The sequence below is a fragment of the Carex rostrata genome, chromosome 25 (assembly GCF_964058835.1).
Source record: "Carex rostrata chromosome 25, lpCarRost1.2, whole genome shotgun sequence".
NCBI lineage: Eukaryota > Viridiplantae > Streptophyta > Magnoliopsida > Poales > Cyperaceae > Carex > Carex rostrata.
In genome coordinates this window covers 4,229,380-4,241,182 of record NC_135942.1, presented here as the reverse complement: position 1 = coordinate 4,241,182, position 11,803 = coordinate 4,229,380, and the positions used below count along the sequence as shown (strand labels likewise).

General features: G+C 34.4%; 1 protein-coding gene across 1 annotated transcript; it reads left to right on the top strand.

Annotated features, from left to right (window-relative positions):
• Positions 1-5,780: 5,780 nt before the first annotated feature.
• Positions 5,781-11,411, top strand: LOC144543632 (putative acetyltransferase At3g50280). The gene is made up of 3 exons (XM_078291965.1): positions 5,781-6,314; positions 7,789-8,116; positions 10,564-11,411. The coding sequence occupies exons 1-3, from the start codon at positions 5,853-5,855 to the stop codon at positions 11,184-11,186; spliced, it is 1,413 nt and encodes a 470-aa protein (XP_078148091.1). The 5' UTR covers positions 5,781-5,852; the 3' UTR covers positions 11,187-11,411.
• The last annotated feature ends 392 nt before the right edge of the window (positions 11,412-11,803 follow it).

Sequence of the window (11,803 nt, the reverse complement as noted above, 5' to 3'; positions counted from 1 at the left end):
TACTTCGGTTGATCCATAATCCAAGTAGATATTTTTCGTAGATCAACTAATTGAACGGCCATGATAAATTAAATGATCCCGTCCACATGTGCCGATCTTAGAACTGGTTGTTTGTTTATTGTTTCATCACCTTGTTTTTTTATTCTTCCTTGGGCACTGAAAATAATGTGTAGACCGGGAGTTGATAGAGAGTTTGAAAACTCGGCTGGTTTTGTGACCTTAGCAGACTTCGGGTGGTTACAGTTTAAATACCGATTTTGTTATTAATAGAAAAATATTGGTAATGACTAATGAGATATGTTTTCGTAAAATTTCAAAAAATAAAAACAAATGTTATAGTTTATGACGTTCAAATACTGTAATTGGATATTATAAATCATAACGTCCGGGTAATCTAATATCGTAAAAAATAAAAAATTATAGCCAGACGTTATAGTTCATATATAGTTTTTTTTTATGTTCTAATTGTGTTGTTGTGAGATTGCTTTTAACAAAAAAAATATTGTAGTTAGACGTTATAAGCCATAACGTCTATCTACAATATTTTTTTTAACGTTCTTTAAAGATCAAATTAATTGATCGTTATGGTTTATAATGTCCAACTACATTGGCCTCGACGATATAAACCATAATATTTTTCTATATTTCAAAATTTCATGAAAACATAATAATTTTTATTTTTTTATTAATAAAAAATGAGTTTAAATAAGTCTAAAAATTTTCCATAGCCATTATCAAATTTTCAAATTAAATTCTTTGTTCTTCTGAAAGCATTTTCATTTCTGAAATTACAAAAGACAATTCCTTACCAGTCTATTTTAGCAATTATTTTCAATATTTTATTGTTATTTTCCATTTTTACGATTTCAGTTGTATTCATTTTAGAATTTCAAGCTTTGTAGTTATTACGTACAAAAATTAAGGTAGTACTTCTAGATACTGTAATTATTATGTATTTCTATTATTGATATTGTAATTACCACGACAGACAGCAATAGATGGAGTCAAATTTTCGAACAATAAAAATCAATCATATAAAATTTTAATATACCATTTTCTCTAAATTATATAAAATAATTATAAAAAAATAGAAAGGGAGAATTTCATATAAACCACTCAAAAAAATATAAAATTACGTATTTACCATCCAAATTTCTATAATTACATATTTATCATTTAAAAAATCTACTAACTCTCATATTTACTCAATTAATAAAAAATGAGATTAATTAAGTTTAATATTATATAAAATATAATTAGTAAGTTATTTAGTCACTTCTCCTTTGTATTTTCCTCTTTTGGGCACATATTTTCCTCCTATATTTTTTGATGTAACTTTACATTTTCGCTTAAACTCTCTTCCGCTTAAATTCGGAGGGAAGGGGCAGTAGACTCAGATTTAAGGATTCAAACTCCAACTTGATCGTCTAAAAATAAGGTAACAACTCCAACTTTTTCTAACAAAACAACTCATACTAAATTCGACAATGATATCGCAACCTGTTAACAAAGTAGTAATTGAGTTTGAGAATATGTATTTTATTACTGGCTCAGTTTGGAATATATATTTTTAATCTTTTATATTGAGTATAAAGGAGAATGGTTCTAAAGAAAAAAAAACAGAGAAGGTGCTAAGTTAATTCTTGATTAATTATAATTTTAAGAAAATTAAACATAATTAATCTGAGTTTTGGATATATTTGATAATATATTAAAGTTAAATTGGATAAATATATGAGTTATTAGATTTTTAGATGGTAAATATGTAATTACAAAAATTTAAATAGTAAATATGTGATTTCACATTTTTTTTTAGTTTTTGAGTTGTACATACGATATTCTCCCAAACCAAAAAAAAATACAAAGAACTCGGCTCCCTTCCTACATCCGGATTCAATTCCTCTAGATTAAATCCCTAATTTTTGGGATTCGGGTTAGTACGGTACGGGGGCAGTAGTATTGGACTTTGAGATTTGCAAGTAAAAAAGAACGGTCCAGATCCACTAATTGTAAAAGATTCTCTTGCAGTAACGAAGAGAGGATGTGACGACAACATTACCCGACTTCTCCCTCCTCCCTCTCTCGGCAATGTCTTCTCCCTCAACCACCAAATCAGACCTTTATGAATTCGTTTTGATATAAGATACTTTTAATCCTTATTGTTTAGATATAACATGTAAAGACATGAGAAAAATTGTGAGAAATAATTTATGATATCATGAACATAATTATTTGCTTCTTCACATTACTAACATTTCTAATTAATACGGTAGTAGGTAGTGTAGGTCACAACGATATGGTAAAAAATACAAATTAAGTTTGTTATTATCAATGTTATTAGAACTGGACTGGATATTGATCCAAAAAAAGTTTTAATTCAACAGTTTAATAGTCGGATCATTTAATCAAACGGTTTAATTAATTGTTAGTATATTTATTATTTAAATACTAACATATATATGAGGTATCATGATTGTTATAAATCACATTGTTAATATTGTATCTGTGAAAAATTGCATGTACATATTCAATAATATAATATAAAATATAAATAATATATATATTTCGAAATTTAATATCTAAATAGAATGACAATATCGATTTTATTAGAAATGAACGAATGTTTTTTTTATAGGAAAAAAAAATATAATCACTCAATTTTATTTATTTTTAATTATCAAGATGTAATTTTAATAAATAGTCACAAATTTTTTAATCAGTAATAAAATAATAATAGTTTTTTTTAAAAGAAATAACTATACAACAGTACACAATAATTCATTTAAAATATCTAAAATATTTGAGGTTTTATGTGCAAATTTCACAAAACAAATAAAATACTAACTTTTCTGTATACTTTCTATATCTCACATGAATTAGGGCTTTCTTAGAGATAGCGCCGAATGGTCACTAACCCTTCTTCTCACTCGTTATTCTGTAGTTGATTGTGCAACTCGTTCCTGACATATAGAAAGTTAGTAGGCTATTTGCCTGAAGCAAGCTTTCTAATTGCAGTTTCATGCTATATAAAACTTTGCCCTTTTGAATGAGTTGAAATGGCTTGAACTGGAACCAGTTAACATGTGTTGCAATATATGCTTTGTGATCTTGTCAGACTAGACTAGCACATACAACTGAAAATTTAGTTACTTTGCTTTTGTGATGTAAAACATACCATTGGTTAGCATTTTAAAGAAATAACTATACAACAGTACACAATAATTCATTTAAAATATCTAAAACTTTTGTGATGTACTTTCTATATCACATGAACTTGTCTTATGGTAGCCTTTGTGAACTTGTCTTGTTTTGGGTCAGAATTAGTGAAAGCACAAGTTGATTCACGAGGCTATTTATATGATCCCTCTCTCTTGTTCAAAGCACAAGTCATTTCTATATGACCCCTCTCTCTCGTTCTCTCTATTTTCACTCATCATTGATAACCATAATTAATCTGAGTTTTGGGTATATTTGATAATATATTAAAGTTAAATTGGATAAATATATGAGTTATTAGATTTTTAGATGGTAAATATGTAATTACAAAAATTTAAATAATAAATATGTGATTTCACATTTTTTTTTAGTTTTTGAGTTGTACATACGATATTCTCCCAAACCAAAAAAAAAATACAAAGAACTCGGCTCCCTTCCTACATCCGGATTCAATTCCTCTAGATTAAATCCCTAATTTTTGGGATTCGGGTTAGTACGGTACGGGGGCAGTAGTATTGGACTTTGAGATTTGCAAGTAAAAAAGAACGGTCCAGATCCACTAATTGTAAAAGATTCTCTTGCAGTAACGAAGAGAGGATGTGACGACAACATTACCCGGCTTCTCCCTCCTCTCTCTCTCAGCAATGTCTTCTCCCTCAACCACCAAATCCGACGATCTCCCCGGTTCCTCGCTTGAGATCGTCGGCGTGCAACGGTCGTTGCTCTCTCGCTTCGCTAGTGTCCTGCGTCCGCCACGTAGAGACCATTTTCGCCGCGTTCTATAAGTCGCTGCCAGTTGTCAAGCTGAGAAGCGAGTGCCCGAGGACTAAGAATGAAGGTGCAGTCGCGCTCGATTGGGAATTGGGAGATGAGACGGAGCTTCCATTTGATTCTCTTCTATTCATTCTTCTGGTAATTTCTCTGGTTCCTTATTCTCATTTTGATGTGGTACATTGGCTCGGGTAACACCATGGTTATTGTACCAGATACCTCAACCATACCTTTTAGGCCTGGCACCATGCATCTATGGGCTGACATCTAATTCCTGGTTTCCGTTGGTGCTTAATTGTGCAGATGGACTTGGATTCCGTTGGTATTGTATAGGCAAGCCTTTTTATAGGATAGCATTGCCAATGGGGAATGTTTTTTTTTTTTTTCCAATGAGGCATATGCTTTTGACAGCAAGAAATGAAGGATGGCGCATGGTGGTTTTTAACACCGTCGTGATTTTTTGTGGCTTGCAGCAACATTTGGCTTCTAGTCAGTGGATGATAACTACTATAACTCGAGCAGTTCATGCACCATCAAAGATGTTTCTGTACCTCTCCTCTGTCTTCTTTTAAAAAAAAATTCTGAAGAGATTTTTCTTTTGAATTCTAACTGGAAATAACTGATGGTTACTTGTACCTGAGGGGATAACAATTTACTATATATCTTAGAAAAAAGCACATGAAATAAAGAGTATAATTGTGTCTGGTAGTTTGGTCGTGTAGCTGAGAAGATAACAATTTACTATATATATGTCTCCAATTCTTTTTTATTTAATAATTATTTTGCTTAATTGTAACTGTTCAATCGCTGCAAGTTAATATTGAAAAGCCAGCAAAAGCATAGTCTACGCAAATCTGTATTGATTGAAAAAATGTAGTCTGAGTAGTGAGCTCCTTTGGGCTGTGCTCCACAAACTGAGAGTAAAACCTCATTAAAGAGAAGGTAAGGGAGGAGATAGGGTGAAAACTCCCCTTCAAACAGTAATCTGTACATCCCGATTTGGGAGGTAATGATTTCGTCAAAACTGAACACAGAGCTCACTTCCGAACAATGTTTTCTCCCCTCCACTCCCTCTTCGATTCTCTCCTTTTGGAGCAAGTAAACTCGTCCGGTTAGATCCAGTCTGGTGTGCGTTCACCTCCGCACAGTGATTTTGCCCTTCCCCTCCCTCCGTGTACCCCCGTCTGGAGCACGCCCTTAGAAAAGTGGCACCTCCTTTAGACTAGTCAAAATATTTGATTATTTCAATTCATTGACTATTTAAAAATAATGTGCATCTTTTCTGATTAGGTTCTTTATCAATTAAATAAATACTGTTGAAAGTTCAATTTCCGTTATCATCATTTGCTAGTCATGCTTTGTTTTTCTAGTAATATCTTGACTAAATGCGGGATTCACAATCAATAGCGTCGTGTACTGAAACTATGATAAATGCGACTTTTTATCTGTGGAATATGCACAGATGTAGAAATTTCAGCACATTGATACAGAGACATGTACATGGTGGAATCATGTTCTTAAAAATACTAAATCATATTGCAGTTTAAACTTTAAATTTGCTACTGGCACGAAATTTTAATTAAATATGGTTAGTAGATTTCATCCCGATAAACATATTTCACTGCTAAATAAAAAGACAACGAAGAAAATAAAGTCTCGTGCGTATTCCGTTTTTGAAATTTGTTCCTCCGGTGTCCCCTCTCTCTCACATCTCCATCAAACGCACTAAGACCTTTGCTCTCCCTCAAACGCTTGTGCTTTCAGTCTATATATGTTTCATACATACATGCTCCCTGATCAGATCTCAATCAAACACGCAAAGTCTGAACTTTGCGAGTCGCCTACGCTCCAGCTTCAAAAATCCAATGGCATCTACATTTCCTACCGTTAGCATCACTGATACTTACCAAATCAAATGCAAAGAAAATCCCCTTGCGCCTCGTCTGATCCAGTTGACAACATGGGAGCTGGCCGCGCTCAATGCACAATACATACAGAAAGGCCTCGTCTTTGTTAAGCCTCCTCACCTCTCTTTCAAAGAAATCTTTGGGTTGTTGAAAGATTCCTTGGAAGAAGCCCTACATCACTTCTACCCTTTCTCAGGCCGCCTGAAAGTCACTTGCGATGGTCAGGCCACGTTTGTCGAGCTAGAGCTAGTCCCTGGATCAGATGGGGCGGAGATCATAGAAGCTGTTGCGGAGCAAGTCACAGTTGCTGACGTGGCATCATACTATGACCGGGATTCGCCGGAGGTGCTAAAAGAGCTTTTCCCACTTGATGGTGCTGTTAGCTTTGACGGCTGCTGTAAACCGCTTCTCGTTGTACAGGTGTATATTTGGGAAAATTACCTCTCTGTTTTTTTTTTCTTATAATATCGTTCAACTTTTATGCAACTTTTAACCACTGAACTTCCGTTTCTTTTTCCTAACTTAGACACTTGGCTCATTTTGATTCAATACCGAACAAATTACGGCTTCATTTCTCAAATTTGACCAAAGTTGATTGATCACTTGTCCAGTTTGTCCTATAAATAAATGCAATTTTTTTTTCTATTTTTATGATACTAATTTTATTGGGAAGTAAAGAGAAGGGAAATATTTTGTTTGCACACTCTTTAATATTCAGTAAGTTTTTTTAAAATGAAAAAAATAATTAGCTTGGCAAAAATGCTAGGGATTTAAAAATTGTTACACTTAATAAGTTCTTTTAGGGTCGTTGAAATGTTACAACCAGATAAAAGTCTAAATTCTTAGAACCATTAAATAATGGATTATCATCCTAATGCCTTAATTGTCTTTTGAAACAATAAGTCATTTGGCAATATTAGTTATTAATCATTTGCAAGTTATCCTTCTATATTGAGTGACTCTTATCAATATTAGTTGTTAATTTACTGTTAGGCTGATTGTGGATGCTCCAATGAGAGATCGGCTCATCTGGGTTTTGGTTTGGTTCGTTCAAGTTCAAGTTCAAGTTTAGGATTAATTCTGTATATGAGGTTATTTATCTAAAAAATCCGACTCAGAGCATCTACATCCCTAAAACTCAAAAGGATTTCTAAATAACTGTTAACTATTTTTTAGAAATTATGGTCTTTAAAATTTCTAACTCTTACATTCCTGAAACTCATTTTAGAATTTCTATTAAGCCATGTCAGCAACAAATTAAAAAAGAGAAACAATTTGAGCCAATCATTTGGCCAACATAGAGTTTATAAATAGTTTTTTAATAAGAAATTTTCCTGCATAGTTTCTAAATAAGAAACTTTCTCACATCTCTGAAATTGGATTAGAAACTGCCACGTCAGATTAAAAACTCTAATAGTTTCAGGTAGATGCTCTCAGAGATACAAGTATACAACAATTCTTAAATTTCAGTAAATTATTTTGTCCCATAGAATATGTAGTGACATTCTTTCTAGGGGCAAGCCCAAGGGTACTCATTTTTTTCCGGGCGCTAACCGACTTGTTATTTATTTTTTTCCGCACAGCCCAGTTTTTTTTTTTTTTTTTTCTTTTCTTTTCGGCTACAGCCCAGGTTTGTGGGAGCTGTGACACTTTTAACCCCCCTGTGAGGCTGTGACACTTTCGTCAGTGGTAGTGGGAGCTGAAGGCAATTATTTTACTTTTGATGGGACAAACCATGTCACGTAATTGATTATAAATGCAATCACAAATTTTACATGACCAAAGATCATATGCATAATTTTACCTTTTGCTATTACTGCAATAGTGTAGTTGGATGATGATTGCATCTGTATTTGTACCTGATCTGTGTTTATTTGTCCTTTGAGAAATACAGGTCACAGAGCTCAGTGATGGTGTGTTTGTGGGCTGTGCTTTGAACGTAATGGTTGCTGATGGTACTTCTATCTGGAATTTCTGGAATTCATGGGCAGAGATCGCTCGCGCCAAAGCTGCTGGGATAGACTATGTGCTTTCACGACCACCGGTTCATGAAAAGTTCTTCGTCGATGGATTTGGAGATCCTCCTATCAAGCTTCCGTTTTCTTCTCCAACCGAATTTATCGAGAGGCGTGTGTCTCCTCCAATACGGGAGAGGTTGTTCCACTTTTCTCCTGAGTCAATCGCCAGACTCAAGGCTAGAGCAAACCAAGAGTGTGAAGAAGGTACTATGTTGTGAATTTTAGGAGTGTTTATTTTGGACTAAATCTTACACAATATGCTTTAAATTTATAAATCTAAAAATACAAAGTAGATCAATTGCAAGCACACAATTTATCATTGTAGTAATGAGGTATCGATTCAAAGACTAAGGCAATTGTAATTTTTACTAAAACTAAATTAAAACTAAATAAATTGCAAATAATTAAAAAGGGGAGGGGGGGGGGGTTATTTCAAAGTAACTAAGTGTGGGTTCAATACCCAAAGCAGTTAGTTTGTAACAAGAAATTAAATCAAATGCAAGTAAAAAGTGTTTTGTAAATCAAGATAGCAAGGTCTAAGGGCTTTTGGTCTACAATCACTTGGTCAATCTATTCACTTTTGGAGTTCTCTAAATTCATGTCTTGTCTTGATGAGAATTCCAACTAGGTTGGTATATTTCTAGTTCCTACAATACCTTTCACAATTCATGATCCTCCTGCTAATGTACCTCTTAATTAGGGCTCTCATCCACCTAATTGGGTTATTTAACATGAATCATCTACTACTATTACTTGGTACCATATTTGGTTCTATGATTCCGGGAATAGATTCGAATCCAGTCAACCTTATCTAAACCCTAAGATTATTTGTGTACAATGAAAGTGTTTCTTCTTTATCATACACCCTTAATGCTAAAGTACTGTCACTACCCTAACAAGGTTCGATTACCAAAACACAAATCATGCATGACTCATAAATATATAAAATAAAATCAAACATCAAGCCAAAACAATCATCATAGAGAGAACATCTAAGTAAATAAACTAACACAAGTTCATGCTATAACCTAAGCCCTTAGTGAGTGTTCGGCAGTGAGGCTTAGAGCCTTGCAGCTTAAGAGTTAAGCTGTAATAAAGAGGAGTTGTTCGGCTGATTTTGGCTTAAAGCAATGAAGCTTAAGAGCAATAAAGGTGCTAAGGAGGAGCTTAAGGAGGCACTGTGCCTTAAGCCTGGGTTTTTGTCAGCTTAAGCATTTGCTCTAAGGAAGCTTAAGAAAGGTGCTCTACGCCTCTCTAAGGCACAGCTGTTTGGCCAGCTTAAGTAGCTAAGGAGGCTAAAGCCTGTCTAAGGAGGCTAAAGCCTCACTGCCGAACACTCTCTTAGAGAGGAAATTAGCCTCTCATGGGTGCAAAAACAATAACATCCATGATAAAAAATAAAGAATCCATACAAGTAAAATCAAGAAAATAATAAGAGAAATAGAATACACCAATTCTCAAGTTATGCCTCAGTTTTTCTTGCAAGCTCCTCAAGATCTGCCAAGTTCTTCAATCATTCGAGCCTTTGATTCACTTGAGAGATGAGATGGATGGATGGAGAAGATGATTAGGGTTTGATGGAAGAGAATGGTGGAATGAAAGATGGCTTCCCCAAAGGGAGATTATCTTCCTCCTGCTGCCTCCCCCTCATTTATAGCTAATTTGTGACTTAGGAAAGAAACAACTAATGATGGAAGACGAATCAATCAAGATCTCATGAGATATGGCAATAGATATCAGCTAATGACTTACTAAAAGGGTTCCTGCGACTTGGACATTACAAATTCTGATTTATAACCTTCCTATAATTGTAGATCTCGTTGTCCTCTTTTCAACAAGCTTTTATTTGCCTAAAACGGAGTTCGTATGACCAAGATATGACCAAAATACGAAAAGATGTCGTAAGTTGGAATTTTCAGATTTGGACTGTGCGGTAAGGGGTGGCCGCACGGATTTCCGTGCTGTGAGCTGTGCGGGCTGGCTGGGCCGCATCTTCACCCGCACGGAGGCTATGTCTGGGCTGTGAACTGAACTTCAAATGGGCATAACTCCTTGTCCGTAGCTCCGTTTTCGGTGTTCTACGACTTTTTAGAAAGCTTGTGAAAAGATCTATCATTTACTTCATTTGCTGTAATTAAAATAGAATTCGGCAGTAACTTGATTCTTGATGTAATTCTAAACTAAATTACGCTAAATTAACCTAAATGCATGAAAATTGATCAATTTATTGATACAAAATCCTAGGTAAAAGTATATCTCATTTACACTCATCATACTACCATACTAGCTCAAATTAAAGGCCTATTTGTTGGAATTTGCATAAAAGTCTTAATTTTCAAATAGGTAATTAATTTATTGAGAGAACCACATCGAGAGTTTTGTTATCTTATTTTGGTAGATGTTTGTTACCGATTGAAACTGAAATTCCCCTTAACCTTGGTAAACCTTTGGTGAAAAATCTGAATGTCTGATATAGTTTTATCTAAGAAAACTCTGATTTTGTATGACTATATACCTGTATAATCATAAGCTCTTGAACTCTTTTTGGAATTGCTATTAGAAGTAGAGCAAAATTATATGAACTACTACTCTAAACTATTATTGTATTTAGGTTAATTAGATCTAATTTTGAACTCTTTTTGGTTCTGTAGGCAATATTTCTTCTTTTCAAGCTCTTGCCTCGTTGGTGTGGCGATCTATCACTCGGGCCCGTCATCTACCTAAAGATGCTCAGACGGCCTTTCTGCTGGCAATTCAAAACCGTCCGAGACTGCAACCACCTCTTTCACCAGACTACTTTGGTAACAGCATTAATGTGATAAAAACTGTTGCATCCGTGCAAGAGATTCTCGACCATGATCTCGGGTCAGCAGCATGGCTTGTGAACCGTGCCATCGCTGCACATGATGACTCCTCGATAAGAAGCATGGTACGTGCATGGATGACAGACCCGACAATTGCCAAACAAAGTGCTTTCAACCAACATCTTGTGTACATTGGCAGTGGACCCCGATTTGAAATGTATGAGTGTGATTTTGGGTGGGGGAAGCCGGTGTCAGTAGGCAGTGGCACTGCAAATAAGTTTGATGGCAAGTTCTCGCTGTATCCTGGGTGGGAGGGTAGGGGAAGCATGGACTTGGAGGTGTGCTTGTTGCCTGACACCATGGTTGAGTTATTGAAGGATGATGAGTTTATGAGGGCAGTTTCTGAGCCTGTTGATTTGAAGGTGCGGTTGGATGCTTGTTTGACAAGGGATATTTCATATGGTAATTAATTTTGTCAAGAACTAAAGATAGGAACGTGCAATGGCATGCAAGTTGCCAACTGTGTTCTCAGGTTGCACGTACTTAATTAATGCTCTACGTTCATTTATGAGAATGTTATATGCTTTGCCTATTAATTTCCCGCTTGTTTCATTGGTTAGCACAAATGGAACAATGTTTTACTTTTATATTAGGAGATTGTTATTCTAAGAGCACAAATTAAAGTTTAAAGTTTTGAGCGCTGAGAGAAAATTTTCTTTATAAATGTCTATTTTATCTTTTCTCTCTCATATTAAGTAATAAAGAAATAAAGTTAATAAAAGATGTGAGAGAAAGTTTCCTTTGTAAATTATTATCAAATAAGTCAAATAAATAATTATAACAGCTATTAAAATAAGTATTGTAGTTTTGTCCGAAGAGTGGACAACGTACATAGGTAACATTACAAAATAAATTTTATTCATCAAATAAAGAGCAATATCCTCGTTGATTCCACTATACTCTTGACTTTAAACAAGTACAAATATGATTATTATATGATTTAAAGGAAGTTTGTGGTAGAAAATTATTGAGACACTAATGACACTGATTTTTTTTTTTACATATTAAATACTGATATATGATTAAC

Excerpts from the sequence above, each read along its gene's own strand:
- LOC144543632 (XM_078291965.1), top strand. The coding sequence starts at position 5,853 with ATGGCATCTACATTTCCTACCGTTAGCATCACTGATACTTACCAAATC. Across the intron at positions 6,315-7,788 it reads AACCGCTTCTCGTTGTACAG|GTCACAGAGCTCAGTGATGG; the intron begins GTGTATATTTGG and ends TGAGAAATACAG. Across the intron at positions 8,117-10,563 it reads AAACCAAGAGTGTGAAGAAG|GCAATATTTCTTCTTTTCAA; the intron begins GTACTATGTTGT and ends TTGGTTCTGTAG.